General features: G+C 39.6%; 1 protein-coding gene across 5 annotated transcripts in view; it reads left to right on the top strand.

Annotated features, from left to right (window-relative positions):
- Nucleotides 1-24256, top strand: part of CDK14 (cyclin dependent kinase 14) — a 501539-nt gene that overhangs the window by 372895 nt on the left and 104388 nt on the right. For 4 of the 5 annotated variants that reach the window (XM_073334004.1, XM_073334008.1, XM_073334007.1 and 1 more), the window contains one exon: nucleotides 9908-9956. In XM_073334004.1, the coding sequence (XP_073190105.1) occupies nucleotides 9908-9956 (49 nt within the window). Of the gene's footprint in view, nucleotides 1-9907; nucleotides 9957-10074; nucleotides 10245-24256 lie in introns of those variants that run through there. The other variant, XM_073334009.1, reaches the window with a different exon arrangement.

Here is a 24256-nt window from a genome sequence, read left to right as displayed (position 1 = left end):
TCTTTATCCTTCTTCCCAGAGCCACATAGTCTGCCGTGACCATTTCAAGGTCATTCTTGGAGGTATCATTGGTGCCCACATGGAGAAGTAGGAAGGGGTAGCAGTCTGAGGGCTTGATCAGTCTTGGCAGACGCGCCGTCACATCCTGAATTCCTCCAGGCAAGTAGCACGCTTCTCGAGTTTCCCAGTCTGGACAGCAGATGGATGACTCCATCCCCCTTCGGAGGGAATCTCCGACAACCATCACCCATCTCCTCCTCTTGGAAGTGGTGGTCGTGGAACTGCCATCCCTAGGATAAGGTATCCCATGCCTTCTGGTCAGTAGGGTCTCCTTCTGGTCCCTTCCCTCAGAGGACTCTTCCAAACCATTCTCCACCCTAGTAGCTGTACAGAGAGACTGAAAACGGTTTCTTACTTCTATGTGCATTGGGGGTACATGGGTTCGCCTCTTTAGTCTTCTGGTGGTCACATGTGTGCCGGGTTGGATCACAGAAACCGCCTTGGGGCTGCCAACTGATGTGCCAGGACTACTTCTGCCCCTGCTTGCCCTGCTATCTTGGGACTCCAGAGCCCTGCCTAGTTGGCCAGACACCCTTGCCGGCCACAAACATAAACCCAGGTCTGAACCACGTCCCACAAACTGCAAGCTTAACTGAAAGCAGCTTAAGAAGTGTTCCTGTCTTTAACACTCAGATACTCAAATCCCAAATAAATCCGTTTTACCCTGTATAAAGCTTATACAGGGTAAACTCATAAATTTTTCGTCCTCTATAACACTGATAGAGAGAGATGCACAGCTGTTTGCCGCTCTCCCCCCTCCCCCGTATTAATACATACTCTGGGTTAAATAATAAGTAAAAAGTGATTTTATTAAATACAGAAAGTAGGATTTAAGTGGTTCCAAGTAGTAACAGACAGAACAAAGTGAATTACCAAGCAAAATAAAATAAAACATGCAAATCTATGCCTAATACAGTAAGAAAACTGAATACAGATAAAACCTCACCCTCAGAGGTGTTCCAGTAAACTTCCTTTTGCATACCAGTCTCCTTCTAGTCTGGGTCCAGCGCTCAGTCACTGTGGGTTCAGCACCCCCGTGGTTACTGTCCTTTGTTCCAGTTTCTTTCAAGTATCCTTTGGGGATGGAGAGGCTATCTCTTGAGCCAGCTAAAGACCAAATGGAGGGGTCTCCCTGGGGTTTAAATAGACTTTCTCTTGTGGGTGGACACGCTTCCCTCCCTCTGTGTAGAATCCCAGCGACAAGATAGAGTTTTGGAGTCACATGGGCAAGACACATGTCCATGCATTGTTACACTAATAAAAATGACACCAACAGGATCTTGTAAGAGAGACAAGGCAAATTGCCATGTTTATTGTAAATACAACAAAATATTCCTATATGCAATTTCTGTATAGATCCATTCACACACACAGACATTCACACACAGGTTCTACATTAAGGTTGTTATAGTTACCAGTCTAGATGTTGCTTGTGCCAAGTCACTGGCCTGGACATGAGAGTGGAGCTGAGTCGTCAGATGCGCATCCAATGCTCCTGGAGGGTGGTCGTAGAACCAGACTCAAAGAACACAGTTCCTGGACCCAATTTTTATAGGTCTCTGGTTTAATACAAGTCTATGGAAGTTGCTTCATCATGCTGAATTTACAATTGAGATGACCATCAATCAGCTCAATCAGCAGGTGGTACATCCATGACGGCTCCATGATGGCTAGGTGTTATCTTCTTGTTCTTCCTTGATGCGTTTTGGGTGGATTCCGGTTCGCCCTCCGGGGGTCATCCAGTTATCTCCACTTTGCATATTCTTCGGCCCATCGATATCAAGGTTGAAATTCTTAGGATTAGGCTGGCACCATTTACTAACCAATTATTTCCCTGCTTCAGGCTCTCAATTCCATGCACTCATCATTGATTCTTTTACTTAACAACACAATCTGTGACTCTTGATTCATTTAACAAGTTTTATCCCACTATCTATTTTTCCCTCTTTGGATACAAGATTTACATAGGCATGACAAGGGGCCCCAGCAGGGGAAGAGCATCAGGGTGTTGTTTTAAAGAACAGCATTGTTTACTCAAAGTTCTTATCACTTTCCGGCACAGACTCTTTGTCCTGTACCAGCCTGAAATAATTAGCACCTTAGCCTTGCATTTGTTACAGAGTGAAATTCAACAGCATGGAACTGATGTTCATACTTTTTTACAATACCTATATATTCTTTTGTCTATCTTTGTTTCTACTACTACATAATTATAATTCTATCATACTTATATAACTTTGAGGGCGACCCAACAGCATGATTCAGAACTTGCAGGTAGCAGCCATGGTTCACATGCTATCTTGAACATCCTCAAGTAGACCTCTTATGTGGATTGGAGCCTTCCAAGATCCATTGTTCGTTAAGTGTTTCTTGATTGGACACTTAACTTGCACATTCCTTTCTCAAGAAGCTGACCAAATGCTTTACTAAGGCTACTTAGAAATCAAGCAAGTACACAGCTGATATTCATAACTTCTAACACAGAAATGATACGTGCATACAAATAGGAGGAATAGATTCAGTACATCTTAACCTTACAGAGATATGTTAATGGCACATGTAGCATAAAACCTATTCCAGTTATATCATATATACATTCATAAGCATATTTCCATAAAGCCTTATGGGGTGCAACATCACAACATGCTGCCAATTTTCTTCCCAGTTCTCCACTTCAGCATGCCGTGCCTGCAGTACCAAACACTGACTTCTGTCCAGAAAGTCTTCATTTCCTCTGATGCAACGCAGGGTTGGTACTTGGGTCACTAGTCCTTTAACCTTCTCTTCCAATATTGAGACCAGCTTTCACTTCATACAGACGAAGTTGCTTCTGTCCTCTGGGAAAAAGACAAACATGGCACATCCTGTGCAGGTCACAACAGCTGATCACTCACTTTCCCTATTGTCTTCCTTCTAAGACCTTCTTCAGATGTTGTATTTACTGCTCACAGAAGCCTGAAAGGCAAAAACTCTGTGGGAAGCCCCTCCCCCTCCGCCCCCAGGTGAACTCCCAGGCAGACTCCCTCTGTTTGCCTCTCCTCTGATCGGCACTCAATGAATTCGCAACTGGCTGCTTTTTTATAAGGCTGCTAGCTTGAAGCAGTTGCCCTGGCTCAAAGCCTTCCATCCAATCAACCACTCAAGGCCCACATGGAACAAAGCACTCCCAATTCACACTTTTCAAACGAACAACCACATGTTGTCAAACAGTCACACTTTTCAAACAAATACGGGGTCAAACAATCCCTGCAACTAACAGTCAAACAAAGGGTCACAGCAGATTAAACACTCAGATATTCAGCTCAGAAAACAGCCCAGTCCCGGGGTATTGCAGCACTCACTGTAGCTTCTCTCGGACTGTTCCCAGGCAAACTCCCTCTGTTCACCTCTCTTCTCTTCGCTGCTTCAGTATGATTTGTTCACAGTAGTGCCTAGTCCTGTCCGTCTTATAGTTCTATGAGAGAAGTAGCATGTAGGTGGGTTTTGGCTAGTGAGGTTTGGTTTCTCCCATAAATTCTGACTCTCTCATAACAGGTGGCAAATTTATATTTTCCGTCATCATAGCCCTTCTCCTCCATAGTGTAACAATGAGCTATTTGCTTATACCATTCCTCAATAAATCAGGTTCTTCTTCAAGTGCTTGCTCATGTCAATTCATTTTCAGTTTCATCCTGATTCATTTTTCCATTACCAGGAGTTTTCAACCTTTTATATACGGGGGCTTCCCTCCCCACCCCATGATGATCTTTCTCCCATTTCTAACTGGGATTCCCGTCCATTTAGCAATACGGCAAGAAAAGGGAAATTGTGACCTCCTGGTCCACAGGTTGAGAACCCTTGCCTTGTACAATTCACATGCTATCACCATTAGACATTTATTTTTGAACAATCTCCAAATAAATACAGAAAGGAAAGTTATATCTCCAACATTCCTACGTAGATTCTTGACTAAAATTGTTATTTTGTCGGGATGAGATGTTTGTTTTATATTTTATATATTCATTAAATTATTAACCTAGAAAAAGTTGAGCTAACCTAAAAAATGTGTGGATTTTGTGATGGAAGGAGGGGAGGTGGTGTTTAGCCCCAGAATCATTTGGTTCTCACAAGACAGAGTTAAGAGATAATACCTACTTCATACGCTTTGCACCTTTAGATCTCAAAGTGATTTACTGAGGAAGTAAATATCATCCGTTTTTACGTGGATGGATTTTTATGTGGAGCTGTTCTGAAATAATGTATGGTCTAAAGTACAGGTACTCATCCCGGGCTGGGGAGATGGCAACCTTTCTCTCTTTCTTTATGGCTAGGTGGTGAGGGTAGTTGTTAAACTTCTGAAAAGGGGACACCAACGCTTTTATATATTGTAATGTACTGGCATAGGGTGAAATTGTTGTCCTACTGAAGTGATGTAAACTTCATTGTTGTCCTTCTGTTGATTTTCAGTATGGCAATAGCATGGAAAAAGTTGAGAATAACTGGTTTGACATTATGAATTTGGTGACTGATGGCACTGAGTCAATGGAAGCTTCTGAAGGAAAGGAATTTATATCTGGAATGTTGTGGGAATTTAAATTTCACCCAGTGCTTTAGATAAATAGTATTGGCAGGCATGTTTGTTTAATAGTGCAGATTCATCATTAATATATTTTTTTTTAGTTTATTAACCAAGTAAAAGTTGGCTTAACCTAAAAAGGTCTCTTTTTATGTGGGGATACAGGGGTTATAGATTTTATGGATTTGAGAAAATATTGGAAAGATAAACTACCTTTCTGGAGCTACTCTTTGAAGCTGGCTGAGGTGAACATTAGTATGAGGCTCTGGTTAGAGTAGGCATATCTAAGAGTTTACAAATATCTTTCTGTGTTTAATATCTTTCCTTGTTTACCTAGAGATTTTATAAAGTAATATGTAGGGCTTCTTGGACTGGAAGGGAGAGTGTTAATAGGCTGATCCACTCTGGGGGATTTTCAATATCAATTAGAGGAAGCGGAAACATAATCATGCTGCATAGTAACAGAGTTTGAAAATCCTTCTTTTTCAAAGACGAGAGTTAGTATTTCTCCCTTCTTCCTACAGGGATTGTTTTGCCAGATAAATGTGGTGCAGACAGGATTTCTTTTAGGAGAGGTTTAGAACAGAGCAGGAGGCTGTATATAAAGGAAGCATGAATTTCAGTAGGATATTCATTTTGGTTATACTTCTCCTTCCTAACAACATCAGGGCAAGATTTATCAATTTCTTTCACATTTCATTGGTATAACAATGGTTTATAGTTTTGTAGTGCAACCAAGATAGGTCTTTTAGACATTAAGGCCAGGATTTTCAAAGCAGCTTAAGGGAGTTAGGTGCCTAATCATCATTTGGATTTTTGCACCTAGCTTCCATAGGCCATTTTGAAAGTCCCACCTTAAATTTTTTGGTCTTCTAAAGATGCAGAATTAATTGTAAGAGGATGGTTAAGTGACAATATGTTTCCTCCTTAGTTTAAGGGTAACACTTTTGTTAACTTTATGATGTGCAATTTTGCTGAAAGGTTTAATGATTCCTACAATTTTTTTTTTTTTTGGTAGTGTGGAGTGGGATTACTGGACACATAGTACAATGTTGCCATTGTGGAGTTCTGATGATGGGTTGTGTTATTGACTTGAATTCTTTTGGTTACAGGGCATGAAGATTTTTTAAATTGTTTTGTTACCCAGTATCAGTTGTGTGCTCATACTAAGTAAGTAAAACCAAGTATTGAATCCTAGTGCACAAAGATGTAGCAGTATCCCTTAAGGGCAGGATCAATAAAATATGCATCTGTATTCTGTACCAGGGAAGCCTGCGCTGTGCTACCTGTCGGTCTAATCTAATCAATCTAGTCATTCATACTGTACTCATTACCATGGTTCAGTTTGCATAAACCTGTGTAAGAGCTCAAAAAAGATTTGGGGTGGGGTGTCCAAAATGTTCACAGCTTTGCACAGGCTTCAGTATTATTTAATACGACTTGTTTACATGGAATTTACACTTGATTAGTGTTACAAGCCAAACTATCCCAAATCCACGGTTTTGACGTAGCACACATCCCCAAGTGCTTGAGTCCACCAGCATGGGAACAGTCATTGCAGTTGTTCACAGCTAGAACTGACCAGAGGGCAACAATCCCATTTCACAGCAATTTTAAAGGTTTTGCCTTTTTTTTTTTTTCCATTCTTCATTCAGAGCAGAGTTCTTCATCACAGCTCAGTCTGAATCAGAGCAGGGACTTTTGCCTGGATCTCCTACATGCCAGATCAGTGTCTCTGTCTTTGTGATGGAAATGTCATTGAAAAAGATACATCTCTGCTAAACTTTCCAGCTTTTACAAAACAGCATATTTTGGAGTAATTTTATTACAATGTTCTGACAAGCTCTGTTCACAACCTCTTGTGTTGGAACCCCCCTCACATGATGGATGGGTACCTTGTCAGCCTCCCAGGTGCCATGCGGGAGCATGTTGTTGTTAAATCTCCATTTTTCTTTCATTTTTTTCTGACCATTGTCTGTCTCCTTCCCTCCCTCCCGGCACTGACCCCTTCCACCCAGCTTATATTTTTCTATTTTTTTGAGTGCTTTCCTGTTTTGTCACCCTTTCTCCCTTTTCCATACTCACTAGAAGGCTACATGTTACCCAGTTTGGGTTCTCCACTGGTGTCTCCATCAAGCTAAATGGAAAAATTACCATTAACTTCAGTGGAGCCAAGATCTCATCCCAAAACAACAGTGGTTGAGACATTAAGTGATGGGCTTGGTTTAAGACAAATTATAATGCTCATTTCTCTATTAATTTGTCATCACATTCCCATTGCTGAGATTATATCTCTTCACTTAATGCATAATGTATAATGAATTCCTGGGTTTTTACACCTGTTATGACTTTATTTATATCAGATTACGGACACTGTCTCCCACTACTGTCTTCACACCTCCGTTATCTGGCATGTAATAATGGTTCTGGGTACTTGCATAGTGTGCTTCACTGAAAGGTCTAGCATTCTTTTTATTTCTTTGTAATGTTATAGTTACATTAGTTTTAGTACATACAATACAGTATGTAATGAAGATTTACATAAAAGGAGGAATTCAGAATTTTCTGTGGTGTTATTCTGTATGCCTCAGAAGAGTATTAATTTATTTATTTAATCACAGTGTATGCACAGAGAACTGAAGTGGAAACTTGTAACTTGCTACTTGGTGCAATTATGTACTCACCCATTTCTCCCTTCTCTACTATTCTTCTTTCTTTCCTTAACCCCTGCTGGTGTGCCTCCACTGCAGTGTCAGAGCAGGATAAAAATAGGTGAAAAATCACCCTGCAGGTTTAAATTAATTGCTCTTCTCTGTTACGCTACAAGCTAGTGAGTGCCTTAGATAATGTGCTATGAATTTTCTTTAATTTAACCATAATTGGAATGGGAAGGTTCTGTAATTACTGAAGTTCTTGGTAGTTTACGAAGCTTTTTATTAGAATAGAGGAGCATAAAAACATTCAGCATTGTAGTGTTTCATATTATTACCACTCATGTATATCATCAGTAATTTTATGAAAAAAGAAAAGGAGTACTTGTGGAACTTTAGAGACTAACAAATGTTTCCACTCCATACGGCTAAATTCAGTGCCTTGCATGATGACAGGTTTCAGAGTAGCAGCCGTGTTAGTCTGTATTCGCAAAAAGAAAAGGAGGACTTGTGGCACCTTAGAGACTAACTGTTAGTCTCTAAGGTGCCACAAGTCCTCCTTTTCTTTTTGCGAATACAGACTAACACGGCTGCTACTCTGAAACCAGTAATTTTATGGTATGTTTTATCAGGGAATCATCACAACAAAAGTTTTCGCTCTTTTATGAGTTTCATAATAGTTCGCCAGTCAACAAATTCTATTTTGTAAGGTAACTTTTTTGAGAAACATACTTTTTTATTACTAGAGTATTCATATCCTATCACATTTTATCTTGCACAGGTTGTCTCAGAGTTGAGTTTTTTCCAATTTTCAAAATAAAATATTAAAATAATACATCAAAATAACATAGATACAGACAGATGAATGGTTCTTATGGATCCAGCTTAAGAGTTCTTCTAGTTTGTGGAGAAACTGTAAAAAGGGTGCCTTGCTCAACAGATCTGCTTCTTGAATATTTAGAAGTCTCCTTTCTTTGCTGACTAAGATACATTTTTCCTAGATTTTACTCCTGTACTACTGTAGTAGTACAGTCAGCGAGGTGCTGCTCTAGCTCATGCTTCATCTACAGAATTATTAACTATGACTCAGTTGCAGAATCTTTATTGTTGGTGATGCACAAAGTAGAAGAAGCCATCTTGACTTTCTAATCCTTGTGTTGGTCTTCTATAACATGGCCTTAAAAAGCGTGATTTTTTTTTTTTTTTTTTTTTTGGCCAAGGTAGCTATGACAGTAAAATCTTGAGAGTAGACACAGTTTTATGCTGGTATAAAGGTACATTATACTGGTATAGCTTATTTTGGTTCCTAAACCAGAATAAGCTATTTCAGCGTAAGGCACATTTATGCTGGTATAACTGCATCTAAACTAGGAGTGTTTCACTTCTTTAATTATGCTGGAAAAAAGTCTGAAATCCTATGGTTCCATTTTTACCAAGTTACTTTGCTGAGGTGAGCTGCATTTTAATTCCACCCAACTGTTTTTATTGATTACATGCCACTCATTCTGGTCATCCATTTTGCTGCAACTTTAAAGAAAAATATTGCCATTGACAGTAGGATTTTCCTATTGTGTTGTCTGTAACCATGTACGTTGTTTTCCGAGTTGCCAGTAGTTACGTGACAAGGTTACCTGTACAAATAAAGAACAATTCAACTAATTTTAAGTTGCTCTTGAAAACCAAAGGTCACTTTCATTTTGTTTATGATGGTGTGATCCATTCAGTACAAAAAATTGCTGTAACTTCATGGTCCTGTGCTATGTGTACCACTCACAGAAAGTAAAGCCCCCTTTTAAAAGGGTCTTTAAAGTTTTAGCAGAAATCTAGGTAGCATCTCATTGAACGCATAATGTTGGGGAGATCTATCCAAACTACTTAACATGACACAGCAGTAGGAACGTTGGCCTATTACAGCATCCCATTTTTACAGTTTGTGATTTGAAGGTATTTATCTAGCATGTCTATTGTTAACTGGGACACATTTTGCTCCTGTTCAGAGGAGCAACACAGTGCCTAGCCCCAATGTTCTTCCTAAAATCCTGCCCTAGCCAGAAGATATCCTTCTGCAGAGGAACCATAGGACAATAGATCTGCTCCTTGTCCCTGCACTAGTCAGGGCAATATTTACAGCTAGAACTTAGTTTGTGTGTGTGGGTAAAGAAACATGCAGTCACTATAATTATGGAGTTTTGGTTATGTTTATGGATCTTTTAGCATGAGGACTTTCATATGACCAGCATAGCTCTCAGCTGCCCCCAACTTTAACATAAAGCTGGGCTCACTTCACTTACTATTAAAATGTTTTTACATGGGAAATGTGGAGTCATGACAGCAAGGTAACAGAGAATGTTATTTATGATGATGAAAAATAGGGTCTGATTCTTATTTACACTTAAAACCTCTCTGTAACGCTCTGGCAATATAACATGGCTTTAAAGTGCATGTAAAGTGGCTTTTGTGTAGATGAGAATCAGTCACAGAATATGTCCATTATTTAAAGTTATTTTTCCCTTCTTCTCACTTTGTTCTTTTTTCCAGATTTGGCATATGGGAGGAATGATAACCGCCATTAGTTAAAATGTTTTTACATATTTTTAATATAATTAAACAAGATAATCAAATGTCTTTCTTTTTGTTACAGAACGCTTTACACAGTACAGCTCTAAAAACCTTAGACAAGCATGGAATAAGTAAGTTTTTTTTTTTAAATTTACTCTGCATTCTTTGACTTTCTGTCCATATGGTCTAGCTCATGCTGAAGTTACCATAGCTAATTTACAATGCCTTTTGCTTCTTTGTCATTCTTAGCAACACAGAATCACCCACTCCTGCATTTATCAGTTCTGAACTTGCTTCACGTTACCAATGTTCAAATGAAGCCCCAGCTTCAACTCAGATACTATTTGACATCATTTAACCCAAATAATGTTGTGTGGAATCAAATGGAAAGATTAAAATTTGACTTCATCTTTGTCATTTGAGTGTGCTATGTACATTTCTATAACAGAAATACTGCTGTGGCTTTTTGAATCATATTTTACTTGGGAGGGAGTTCTGCACCAAAAAATTAAAAATGTTGCTACACTATTTTAAAATTCTGCATATTTTGTCAAAATAACACAATGTAATCACGCCTGTTTTAATTATTTTGGTAATTTATTTCAAAATACCTGTCAATGAGTATGTCTACAACAATACAGACAGTAAAAAAGATTCTGGAAATGGTTTTGACAAATAGATTCCTTACTAGGCATATTAATACAGGGGAGATTAATAAGACTGGGACCTTTCAGTCTGAAAAAGAGACGACTAAGGGGGGATATGATTAAGGTCTATAAAATCATGAGTGGTGTAGAGAAAGTAAATAAGGAAGCGTTATTTACTCCTTCTCATAATACAAGAACTAGGGGTCACCTGACGAAATGAATGGGCAGCAGGTTTAAAACAAACAAAAGGAAGTGTTTCTTCACACAATGCACAGCCAACCTTGGAATTTTTGCCAGAGGATGTTGTGAAGGCCAAGACTATAACAGGGTTCAAAAAAGAATTAGAAAAATGAATGGAGGATAGGTCCATCAATGGCTATTAGCCAAGATGGGCAGGGATGGTGTCCCCAGCTGCAGTTTGCCAGAGGCTGGGAGTGGGTAGCAGGGGATGGATTACTTAGTGATTGCCTGTTCTGTTCATTCCCTCTGGGGCACCTGACATTGGCTGCTGTCGAAAGACAGGATACTGGGCTAGATGAACCTTTGGTCTGACCCAGTGTGGTCATGTTCCTAACTGTCAGGGTGGCAAAGCACTGGAACAAATTACCTAGGGAGGTTGTGAAATCTCCCTCATTGGAGGTTTTTAAGAACAGGTTAGACAAACACCTGCCAGGAATGGTAAATAATCCTTAGTCCTGCCTCAATGCAGGGGATTGGACTAGATGACCTACCACGGTCCCTTCCACTCCTACATTTCTATGATTTTGTGTCTCCTTCCCTCTCCTACCCCCCAGTATGCAAGACAACATGTGCCACCCCTTGCTTGGGGTTTGAGGTAATGCCATGATTTAGCCCACAGAAAGATCACATCCACTGCTGTCAAGAGTTCAGGTTTGGCTGGGGCAAACCTAGGCTTTCCCAGGTAACTGCTGTCTCAATTGGGACTGTTGGTAGCTATATATCAGATAGGCAGCAGTAGCACTGTTGTACTCCCAGAGTAGTAGCCCCTCTCTGGGATGAATGGATGGGTATATATAAAACAAACTTGCTCGCACGTTGTTTGGGACAGGACTCTGTCTTCCTACCTGTTTTAATAGTACCTCACACAATGGGGCCCCTGATCAATACTTGGGCCTCTGGACCCTGTCATGGTAAAAATAACAATAATAATTGCATTTGAATTGAAAACATGACACTGTGAGCCACGTATTTTCTCCAAGCTTATTGTGTGTTGGTTTTGTTTGTTACAAAATCTATTGTTTGTTTAAAATAAAACTGTGGTCTGAGAATTGACACAGAACATGATTCCATCACAATCTGCTGCAAATGAAACCAGAGCTTCCTCATTTATAAGGAAGCTCTTCAAAAATATGTACACGTTTTCTATGTTCCATGAATAAAGGATTTACAAATTTTCAGCATAAATGAGGGGATTGAAAGCAATGACAATGCTTTCAGTAGAATTCAGTGCTTCATATCTCAGGCTCTGATATGATAGGAAATATTTTGTTCTCAAAATTATGTATCATTTATATTTGAAAAGTGTAAAGCATTTTCTCTTTTTCTAGTGTAAATCTTTATTAGTGTGCAGTATTAGTGTGTTGCTGGATAGTACTGCTGTAGTGAAGGATGTATCAATATTTCCACTGTAGACGACATATTCACAGGGGTTTATAATTCAGCTGTAAAATTAACATTAAAAAACCTCATAGAGTGACTCAGCCTGGAAAGTATGCTTTTATTTATTAATACATTTTGAAGAACATGTTTTCTAATCAAAGAGAGCATTTTTTACGTAATTCTGATTTCTTTTTTTCAGTATTTTTTTCATTCATGACTAGCCAGGCTAGTCAGAATGAGAATTAGACCCTCCTAGTGTTTAAAAACTGAGCGGACGAAAATAAGGTTATACTGTTGGGTTTTTTTTAGAGTAGTTTGGGTAGACAGATTTGTTTTGATACTGTTAACAGTTAGTTACTGTGGACCTCTTAATGGCTCTGGAGGATCAGTGTCAAAGGATGTCTAAGGCCCTGATCCTGCAAAGATTTACACATGTGCTTAACTTTAAGTAGGGTAAGTAGTCCCTTTAATTTCAATTGAACTATTCATGTTGTTTAAAATTAATGGGGGTAGTGTTTGGGTGGCCTTTGATATACAGGAGGTCAGACTCGACGATCTGGTGGTCTCTTCGGACCTTAAATTCTAGGATTGCAAGTCTTTGCAGGATTGGGGCCTAACTGGGAAATATTTTTGAAAGCCTCTTGGGTCTGACACTATGGAACCACTGTTTGGGTTAGAGCAGCTCCTAAAGCATGTATAAGAGGAGGTTTATTTAAAATACTTAGCGATATTTTTAAAAATATATTAAACCTACTTTAAACTGATAGAAAATCATGCTCTGCTCTTGATCTACAGCTTGTGCAACCACATAAATGTCTATGTTCACAAGCTGCAGTGAGTGCTCCTGCTTTTGCTGGTCAATGTCAGGGAAGAATAGGACCACGTGTCCCATACTTACTCCTTTTCTCCTCACCCCAGCGGTTTGCAAGCACAGACAGATGCACTCGAGTCTATCAAGCATAAATATTTATATGCCCCCCATTACGATACTATCTGAGCCCCTCACTGTCTTTAATGTAGTTAGCCTGACAACATCCCTGTGAGGTAGGGAAGGGATGCTATTCCCATTTTATCAATGAGGAAATGAGGCAAAGAGAGATTAAGCTGAGTTATCAAGTCACACAGGAAGTCTGTGCCAAGAGCAGGGAATTGATCCCATGTTTCCCAAGCCTCAAGGTAACATCCCAACCACTTCCTCGTAGTCTGTGCGTGGCAGGCGCACAAAGCCTGAGATTGCGTATGGTTCAGGAGAAGATTACTCACCCTCCACTTTTCTTTTTCAGACGGCAGGACTAAGGATAATGCAACCCCTTTTCTTGTTTGTATACATGAGCTGTATACAATGTCTTTTAAAAGGATTACATCCAAAAATACAGTGATTAGGGGCTTTAATATTATACTTCATTTGTATTTATTTACTTAGCATACTCCCTTACCCAAGGCGACTACAAAGGTAACTATAGTCCAGTACAATACTTGTTGTATATATACTGCCTGAACACATCCACAAAATTTGCTATTTATGCTGTGACCAACCCATGAAAACTGTGTGATTTCTCAGTGATTTAAGTAGACCCCTAATAACGACAGTCAATTAATTTAAGTGAGGACAGGCCACTAAGAATGGCATTCTGCTTACAAACGTTTACAGTACCCCCAGGTGTGAGACAGGCTCTTCTACAGAAAACAGAGGCAAGAACAGAGAAAACATTACAGATAATATACTGAGAGTGATGGTAATCAATCACATATTAGTTACTCCAACCACAAGAGAGACAAATCTTAAAGCCAGAGTAGAAAAGGTAGAGCAATGACTGACACAGCTTGATATCTCTCTACCTAACCAGTTTAGCTGGAAAACAGCTGCTCAGAATAAAGCAATATGTAATAACTTTTAAAAAATATTGATTAGAACCAATGGAAAATCATACCCGAGCCAAGAATATCAACGTTATTGGACTATTCAAAGGGCAGAGAAGATAAACCCAACAGGCTTATTATGTGACAAATCTGATCCCTGAAGCTCTTAAGCTAGATGTAACAATAGACCTATTTTACTTTTGAGAGCCTTTTGGAGAAACAAAGAAGTAACAGTGAATGAGTACTTTGGTTAAGGTGTCCAATTACAGAGATAGAGAACATGGTACTTATGGAATCATACACATGGTACTTAAAATGCAAGATGGGCATTACTCTAAGCCCTGCAGTTCCTCGGCTGGGGTTTTCAAGAGTCTAAGGCAGTCTGGCAGCCAACTCACATTGGTTTTAGTTCCATCCAATATTAAATTCCACCTGCACTGCACATGTTACTCTACTGGGGGTCCTCAACTCATTTAAAACCTGGTTTGGTTTTTAAGTATGGAGGGACCTGAACTGTGTTTTATCTTTGGTCCTGCACTGTTCACTTCAGGTATGTCTGCACATGTTCTTTTACAGAAAACAATGTAAAACTCACTGTTTCAGATTACAATAGCTTTCTCACAACAGTAAACCCTTACAGGGTAATGAGGAGAGAAAGCTAATTGTCTCTGTGTATATTTCAAAGAAGGATCTGTAAAGTGCTTACACATTATGGCGATGAGTAAGAATTTAGATAGTTCCCTGCACATCTGTTCTTCCCTAGCATGTTAAAATTAATGTAACTAATTCGCCAACGTGATAGAATTTAGTATATGGCACCTTAGCCTCACAACACAGGTCAACTGCTGGAAATTTCTCCTTCAAACAAGATCTTCTATAATAGTAGGGGCTGATGCCTTCCATATTTATATCTGGCAAAGTTTAAGGATAGGACTCAAGGGCCAGATTCTCACATTTTTAAACCGTTAGTCAGTGAAAACCTTCTGAAGAAGCAAGACCAGAAAAAGATTCAAAAGCCAAATATTGAATATATGGGATTTTCAGATTTGAGTAGTTAACAGTTTACAATTCAAAATGGTCTTTAGAAAAACATATTCCCTAACGGGCTATTTAGTTTACATTGCTCTGACAGTGTAAAAGGCGCCCATGTCAGGGTCCTTTTACATCATTCTGCCAGTGTAAAGGGGCCTGAGTGCAAATGAGAATTGGACCCATTACGTCCACAGCCCAACTCAGCAGCATCAGAGATCTACAGTTGGAAAGCAGTGTATAATACTTAGTGATGGTGGTGTTATGAATTATATAGAAATAAGTGACTGATAAGACCTACTTAGATTCTATAATCTATCCCTTGTGCCAAAGCTTGCAGTTTATTTTGAGGGCTTCCTCCATTCTAATTCTAAATGTCTCAAGTGATGAGACATTTATCATTTCTTATGCGAGATTATTCCACAATCTGACAGTGAGGTCTCTTAGAATATATATATCCTGATATTCAACCACAATTTCACTTTGCTCTGTTATATCTTATTATTCCTAGTTTTACCCCCTTACACTATCTTTAACTATTCCTTCCCCTTACAATGTTCACACACTTTAGATAATTAAAACCACTATGGTATACCCCCTTAGTCATCATTTAACCATAAGTATTTCTCCACTTTTTAAAAACTAATTTCTAGTACTGATAACTTAGATGCAATTTTATCAATACTATCTTCTACCTGTCCCATCTATGATACCTCTGCAAGTACAATACAAAACTATTCTGGCTTTTTTTCACCTGCCTTATAGCCTTGCATGCTTATATCCAGTTCACACTCTCTTATTGGACAAGACTCTGTGGGTATTAGTACTTTCCTAGTATCTCTGTTCCACTGAATATCTGGGATTGGGATTATTTACCCATAGATGTATTTGTCTGCAGTTTTCCATCCTGAATCCTTCTGATATATTTTTTTTCTGCCCATAAATATTTTTATAAATCCCTTTGTATTAATTCTGTCTTCATTGGTGTTTGCAACACCTCCTAATTTAGTATCTGTGAACTGAATTAATGTGCTGTTATCCCTTAGTCCAGATCGTTAATAAAGATGTTAAATAAAACTGGGGCTAACACTAATCCCTGTGGCACACAGCTGGATCCGTCCCCTCCAACTCTGTACATGGCCAATTATCATTATCCTTTGTTTATGGCCTGTCAGCCAGTTTTCAGTCCATGTGACAGTGCTTATATCCAAGATCATGTGAATTTGTCTTTAGAGCAAGGTTTTGTGAGACACTGAATCAAATGTTTAAAAGTCCAGATATATTACGTCTACTGCATTGTGCTGATCCACTAATATTTAAGTCCATTTTAAAAAGTGATGAAATTGTCTAATGTGTTTTGCTTTTTTGTTGGTCATTTATGTATTGCTTATCATTTTTTTCTTATTATCCACTTACAATTTTTTTCCCTCTTAATGTTGATTCCATTTATTTTACTAAGGTTTGAAATTAGAATTGCCAGCTAAAAATTGCCAAGATTGCCCTGACTTTTTTTTTAAAAAAATAATTGGCTCTGAATTTGCTTTTCTACCAAAATCCTGTTATGATCACGTCCTTCATGACTTTTGAAAAGTACTTTGCATTAGTCTGGTGAATTCATTAAGTAATTCCTTGAGGCCTTGATGTGAATGTCACACAGATATGTTGGTTTATATTTATTCAGTGTTTTCAATTGTGAATTTTCCAAAACATGTTCTTTAATAATGTTATTCATTACTTTTTGATTGACTCTACTTTTCTTTACTTTTCAAATATGTTAACTTTTCAAATATGTTAATATGTCTCTTTTAAAACTACATCAGTTGTTCCTACCTTCTTCTACGCTTCCCCTGATAAGGTGATGTTATACTGATTTCCCAAAATGATGCTTTTGGGATGGTGTGACTTGAGTATTTTTGTAGTCTAAGAAATTGTTTCCTCTTTTGAATTCCAGTAGTTCATTGTCACTAGCACCAAACTTTCCTGTTACTCTATTCTCACAGTCTTAATTAATTCCTCTCTTTTAAAGGCAAAATCCAGGATGGCTTCTGCACTGGCTAAAATCTCTCCTTTCTAGATCATGACTTTGTTACAACATTCTGTCTCTTTGAGCCATATTTAGATGCACTTGTCTGAGCAATTCATGTCCCCTTAGAAGCACAGGCTGTGCTGTGGTTTAGAAACCTGTCATATTGTGAGTCTGATTTCATTTTTGTGGACAACAAGGCCAAGATTTTCAAAAATGACTACCAAAAATTAGCCACCTGAAAAAGGGTAGGCTGATTTTCAGAAGTGCTGAGCATCCAGCAGCCCCTATTGATGTCATTGGGATGGGATTTATATTTTCTATTTTGCCCATCATAGTATATCCTAGAATACTTCTCTTCAGCTCCCATGTTTCTTTGTTTCTCATCTTTACTTATCACCTCACCAGTGGACATCAACTTGGAAGGGAGTAGTGTCAGTGTAGTCAGCTAATAAACAACCTTGCAGATAAGTATTACCACCTCTGTAACTAGCATGAGGTCAGTCTGAAAAGCCTCACGATTCTGCAGTTATGTCAGCCAAAGATTTTTGGGCAATCGCTAGCTTTTGGAGGTGGTGTCGTGCACCATAACAATCAAAGGCTTCATGGTGCTAGGCCAAATCAAAGCACATCTTGGCCTTTGACAAATATTTATAACTGATCTTTATGGTAGTTTGATCAGGGTTCTTCAGTCTTCTTTTGACTGCCAGTTTTCATAAAATGAAATGACCCTTAAACTGCCACTTTTTCCTCATTTAACCTCTATATTCCAGGACCTCTCGTGATCATATTCCAAGAATCTTTTGCAATTCATGCCAAAAAAGAAAAAACTAAATGTATCTTTCTTCTTCTGCCTCCACATTTCTGGCTATTGCTCCTTCAAGCCCCAACTTCCTAGGTCTCTGAGTGCTGTGGCATAGGACTTATGGCAATAAATTTATGCCACTTAAAGCAAGGAAACAGAGTTCTTATTTTCTCATGCAGTTCTTTAAAATTAGTTATATGTTAACAAATGGCATTCTACATAATTAATGTAAAAACTATGATCTATTTCAAACTTTGAAACACATGTGTCAAGGTTCCTTCCCCACTCTGAACTCTAGGGTACAGATGTGGGGACCTGCATGAGAAACCCCCTAAGCTTATTCTTACCAGCTTAGGTTAAAACTTCCCCAAGGTACAAACTTTGCCTTGTCCTTGAGCCATATGCTGCCACCACCAAGCATTTTAAACAAAGAACAGGGAAAGAGCCCACTTGGAGATGTCTTCCCCCAAAATATCCCCCCAAGCCCTACACCCCCTTTCCTGGGGAAGGCTTGATAAGAATCCTCACCAATTTGCCTAGGTGAACACAGACCCAAACCCTTGGATCTTAAGAACAATGAAAAAGCAATCAGGTTCTTAAAAGAAGAATTTTAATTAAAGAAAAGGTAAAAGAATCACTTCTGTAAAATCAGGATGGTAAATACCTTACAGGGTAATCAGATTCAAAACACAGAGAATCCCTCTGGGCCAAACCTTAAGTTACAAAAAGACACAAAAACAGGAATATACATACCATCCATCACAGCTTATTTTACCATTAAACAAAAGGAAATCTAACGCATTTCTAGCTAGATTACTTACTAATTTAACAGGCGTTGTAAGGCTGCATTCCTGATCTGTTCCTGGCAAAAGCATCACACAGACAAACAAACCCTTTGTTCCCCTCCCCCTGGCCCCAGATTTGAAAGTATCTTGTCCCCTCATTGGTCATTTTGTGAGGTGCCAGCGAGGTTATCTTAGCTTCTTAACCCTTTACAGGTGATAGGGTTTTGCCTCTGGCCAGGAGGTATTTTATAGCACTGTATACAGAAAGGTGGTTACCCTTCCCTTTATTTTTATGACAATGTGTATTAGATGAACAGTTTTGCTAAATAGATTAAATGAAGCCTTCAGACAAATCATTCTTAGAAAGTGCCAAGATATAATTTGAAAGCTTAGAAGAGATGTTGCCTGTGGGTAGATTAGTTGCTCTAAACCCAGGTGTGTATGTTCAGCGTCCACTTGACCTGGTTGTCAAAATGGGCAGACATAAGGTAATTATTCTTGCCACTGCCTTAAAACTGGAGAGGATAGATTACGTATCTTCAGCAATACGCTGTGAATAAAGAGACTCAGTGTAGCATTGGTGCACCTGTTATCGCTGGAGGGCAGAGAGGCAAGTGATTCCAAAGGGAACTGACCTTTTTCTTTCAGGCACTGAGTCAATTCCATATCCTAAGGCATAAATTCTGTCTTAAAATTATTATATCCCTCCTGGTATTGGTCTTAACAATAGACTTCATGTTGGCTCTTAATGGAAAGCCCATAAAATTATTTTAAAAATTAAGTCTTTGTAGGGGAAAAAATTGTCTAATTTTGAAAGGAGTTACTAGGTTAGTTAAGTTGTTCTCTGATCACAATAAATCCTAATTTAAATTTAGAATAAAATGCTTTAGTGGAATATCTATCTAATGAGTTGCCAATGAAACCATTGATACATAAATGGCATTATCAATAAGTGAAGAGAAATGTTAATTGACAGAAAGGTCTGCTGCATTATTATAAACAGTTATAAATAGTACAACGTATCCACTGTCTGCTAGTACCTCAGCTGTGTTTACTCCCACAGGACTTGATTTACAAACAGTGCTAAATAACTTTCCTTTAAATTATTCACATTTCATAATAATTCATCTTTCAGAGTTCCAGTACTGGAGAATATTTGATCATAAATTCAGTGAAATCAGTCTCCATCTTTGTGATGTTTGTCCAGCTAAATCCTTCAATGAATAAACCAATAAAGATGCCAGCTGTGTTTCTTTTATAATGGTTGCTGTTGTTTGTGAGCAGGTTTGAAATAAAAATAAAGAAAATTTCTAAATTTTCAGATTAGATATGTGAATCCTTAATCCGACTGTAGACTTTTTAAATGGAAAAAAAAATTGAGAACAGACAAATGCATCCTTAAAATATTCTTGCAAATCCAGTGCTTGCTTTTGTTTGGATACCTAGAATCAGACTTGAACTATTGTTGAGGTCATGGCCTGAGCTGACAAAAGCGAGGGCAATCAGCATGAAAACTTCTCTCTCGTGATGATATGAATTAAGAGTCTGTCACTTCAATTTTCCTTTTGAATTGCCTCCTTTAGTCATATTGTATCATAGCCTTAAAACTGTTTTCTCTATTAGTGGTTGTACTTCATGAGAGTGCCCCAGTATTGCCAGCCCCAAGCACCCCAAAATCATGAGTTAGGCCCCAAAATATCATGAAGGTTGACTTAAACATCATGAGATTTTTAACAGGTAATAATTTGGGGGTTCTTTTTATTTGCCATATTTTTGAGCCTCTAGGGTGCAACTCAGGTCACATTTTCAAGCTTTATTCTGCAACCATGAGGGATAGAAACTTTTTTTTTAAATGAAAGTTGAGATTTTCATCTGATCACTTGCTTCCAGGAGCTGAGGCTTGAAGAAAAATATCCAAGGTGAAAACCTGGTCCCCACTGAATTAAATTGCAAAACTCCCATTGTCTTCAGTGCGGCTAAGATTTCACCAAGGATGCTCATCTGCTTGGGGCAGGGCATGGTTCTAGTGGGATCTGTCTGTTTTATCTAATATGTCAATCACAGTAGTACATAGATGCCAACTCCTGCAGCATATTCTGGAAAAGGAAATAGGATTCTTAAATCCTGGATCTCCCTGTGTTATCAGAAATATATGCAGCTAAAAATATTTAAAATATGGTTTCGGTAGCACTAGAGTCAGAGCAGAAATGTCCATCAAGACAAATTTTCAGGTTTAGTCTGCTGTTAAGTGCTGTATAGGACTGTGGTTTAATACATTTGCAAAATCCTGTGGCAAGACCAAAAGTTCTCTCAAAGAGCTTTGAATTTTATAGGAAAATTTCAGACCAAAGAAATCTGCAGTATCCTACTTAATGAATTCCAATAAGGACTTCTTACCTTACTTGTTTAAATTCAAAATGATCCACAAAGGAGGACCACTTTGTCAGCATACTGATGCAGAATGCTGAGAGTTTTTAATGCAAATCAGTGGAAATTTGCAGCAGGGAGTGTGTGATCCCATAAGCAGGATCAAGCTTTTATTTGTACTATCAATAACCCGGAGATGGTTTTCCTGCTTAGTGACATCTATTGTGGGAAGGGGGCCCTTTCACCATCCAGCAAGTACACAAAGTCTTCCACAGCAGCACAGCTCTTCTTAAAATCATGCTGTTATCTTGCACCTGTGTTTTCCAAAGTGTTCTCACAACCAGCCTGCATGCTGAGTGAGAGATCAATATTACCATTATTTATATTACAGTAGTGAGATTGGGCCACTTTGTGCTAGGCACAGAGCAAACACACAGTGAGAGAGAGTCCCTGCCCCAAAAAGTTCTGAGTTTAAATAGATGGCTGACCAAGGAACAGGGGCCCAGAGAGACTGAGATATCCCCAAAGTTAGAGTCCTGTTACCAGATTTTCCCGTTACTTTGGGGTATGCTCATTTATTAGGGTTACTCTTGTGTGGGAGGGTCCTGTAATTCTGTCAATGTACTGCTTGTGTCACTTGTGTTTTCATATGGAGCTCTACTTCTCCCTTCTGCAAGTCCCCTCCCAATGGAGCTACCCTGCAGGACCTAGGTTCCTCCAGCCCCAGAATCAGATGAACGCGCACACACACTCACACACACACACACAGCAAGTCTGAGTGGGCCGGGTCAGTCACCACTCTCAAGCTGACCCCTTAGATGTCCCTGGGCTCAATAGGCTGGGCCAAGCAGCACTGCCAAGCTGCCACCCTTATATGCCCCTGGACTCCGTAATCTGGGTCGAGCAGCACTTCCAAGCTGCCACCCTCGTATGTCAAAGGTTCAGCACGTCCCTATCCCCACTTTCACATTTCTGGTAGCAACCCACTTGAGCAAACCCCATAATATGTTTGGGCATTACAGCTTAGGTGAGAGGAGCGTTGCTGCAGAGTAAATGGGGAAGAGCAAAGAGCAAAGTTCAGAGAGAGAGAGGGAAGCAACCAGCTTAACCATAAAAGTTATTTATTGAATAATAGTGATAACCACACAAGGAGAGCCTAAACAAACATAACAATTACATTATTAAAGTTTACAAAAGTTATATAGAGAAAACTATACCTGATCAAACACGTCAGGGTTAAAAAGTTATACCTGAGACAGAAAAGAAAACAGAGAGAGAGAGAGAGAGTTGGGGTCTCACCACTGCATGAAGCTTGAACTGGTTGGAGTTCCCAGGTGATGGTGGTAGCTCTGAGTGCTGGAGATAGGCTGAGCTCAGGAGAAGATGAAGTCCCAGTGGATCCAGGCATCAGAACACTTGAGCATGGGTAGGGGTTTTTGTAGGGAAACAACAGTGGTTCAAGGGAGAACACTAGATTTGTTTATGGGTAAACTGATGAGTCAGGGGTTTTCTTTAGGCTTGACAATAGGAACTGATCATTCCTGGCTATGGGTGGTGTCCCTTCAAGGGAGCTCACAATGCAGTTAGGCAGCTTCAGTATTTTGGATATAAATCAAGGATTCATTACTAGAATTGGTCTGATAACTGCTGAGCTGGGTGCATGCAGGGGTAGGTTCATTAACATCTGGAGCAGAGATCCCCCATGATGCAGTGCTTCCCTGCTTTACTGGTCCCAGAGTTCTTGCCTTGGAATCTCTGTTCTCCATTCTGTATGCTAATGGAGATGCTCCCTGTCCCATGTTTGATGCAGATGAGGCTAGGGGAGTTGCCTTAAGCTTGTTACCCTTGTCAGGAGGGGTTTAGGTTTGTCTCCCACCGCCTTTTTATTGCTTGCTGTAAGTCTCTTCTATGATTGGTTTTGGTTAAAGCAGAGGCTGGGGTGGGGGGTTGTCCTTCATGAGTCAGACAGGCTGGATACTGCGCCCTGATTCCCCAAGAACACAGAGCTGACTAGTATCACTGTGCAGATACAAAATTTGTATCCACATCAGATCTGCGACCCACAGACATGGCTCTCGGATATAAAGCAGACATCTGCAAATTTGCCAGGCTCTACTCAACGTCACACAGCAGGCCAGCAGTCGAGCTGGTTGTAGAAGCCATGCCTCCTCACTCCCAGTCCAGTGGCCCGTCTACTGGACCACACAGTCTAGCTTTATGGGTGGCAGTGTGGACAGTGCCACTGGGTCAGCCTTTTCCCCGGTTTGCAGGGTTAGTTTTCATAAACCTGCCTTTATTGGTACCATGATGTAGCCTTACAACTGTTTAAAATAGAGAGATCAAACCTTCTGTATGAAAACAACAACAAAGAAGTTGGTGGGAAATAAGCAGAGCACTGAGCATTGTGATTTCCCAGTAAAACTGATTGTTGGGAGAGCAGAGTTAGCAGTACTGCCATGCTGCTGGCCGTGGGATCTGTGCCCGTGCCGCATACTGTAATGGCCCACTTCTAGCCATTGTTTTAATAATCATCCTTAGCCGTAGTGACCCTGCAAGCTGTATGAATGGGAACGCTGTGGTAGCAGCAGAAATGAACACTAAAACATCATTTACAGAGTAGTACATCCACCACACGCACCAAGTTGAGTATCTTGGTGGATAACTAATTGCTAACAGATATGGGCACTTACACTATGTCCTTACTCCCACTTTTTTACTTACTTGGGATTCCCATGGAAGTTCCTCACTTTTCTTCCTTTTCTATCATTGTTAACATGACTATCCATCACTCAGGCCCCCAGTCTTGGGTTATTTTAAACTCTGCCCTCTTCTTGTCCCACACATCCAGGCTCCATTTAAATCCTGCAGCTTCTTCCTTCTCAGTATCCATTCTCTTCTTTCCATCCCCGCACCAAATCTCCCATTCAAGCCCTCATTAGATCTCACTTTGATTACTGCTGTATTTTCCTCTCTGGCCTCCCAAGCATGCACATTACACCTCCGGCCGTACAAAATGCAGTCACTGAACTCCACTTCCTTTTCTGTTGATCTGATCATGTAACTTTCCTCACTGGGCCCCAACACGGGCTCCTCATTTACTATCGCATCACATTTAAGCGTTGTGTCACCACATTCAAAGTTCTGCATAACTCTGCCCCTTCCTACTTAGCCTCCATTGTCAAGTTTTGAATTGCCTCTCACCAATTCTGTTCTGCCCATGCTCTCAAGCTTTTCAGCTTCTCCCACAGTCACCTCTGTTCCTTCTCCCATGTGGCCTCCAGTGCATGGGACTACT

This window comes from Lepidochelys kempii, chromosome 2 (assembly GCF_965140265.1).
Source record: "Lepidochelys kempii isolate rLepKem1 chromosome 2, rLepKem1.hap2, whole genome shotgun sequence".
Classification (NCBI taxonomy): Eukaryota; Metazoa; Chordata; order Testudines; family Cheloniidae; genus Lepidochelys; species Lepidochelys kempii.
The sequence above is the reverse complement of the archived record's forward strand: the minus strand, read 5'-3'. Positions and strand labels throughout refer to the sequence as shown.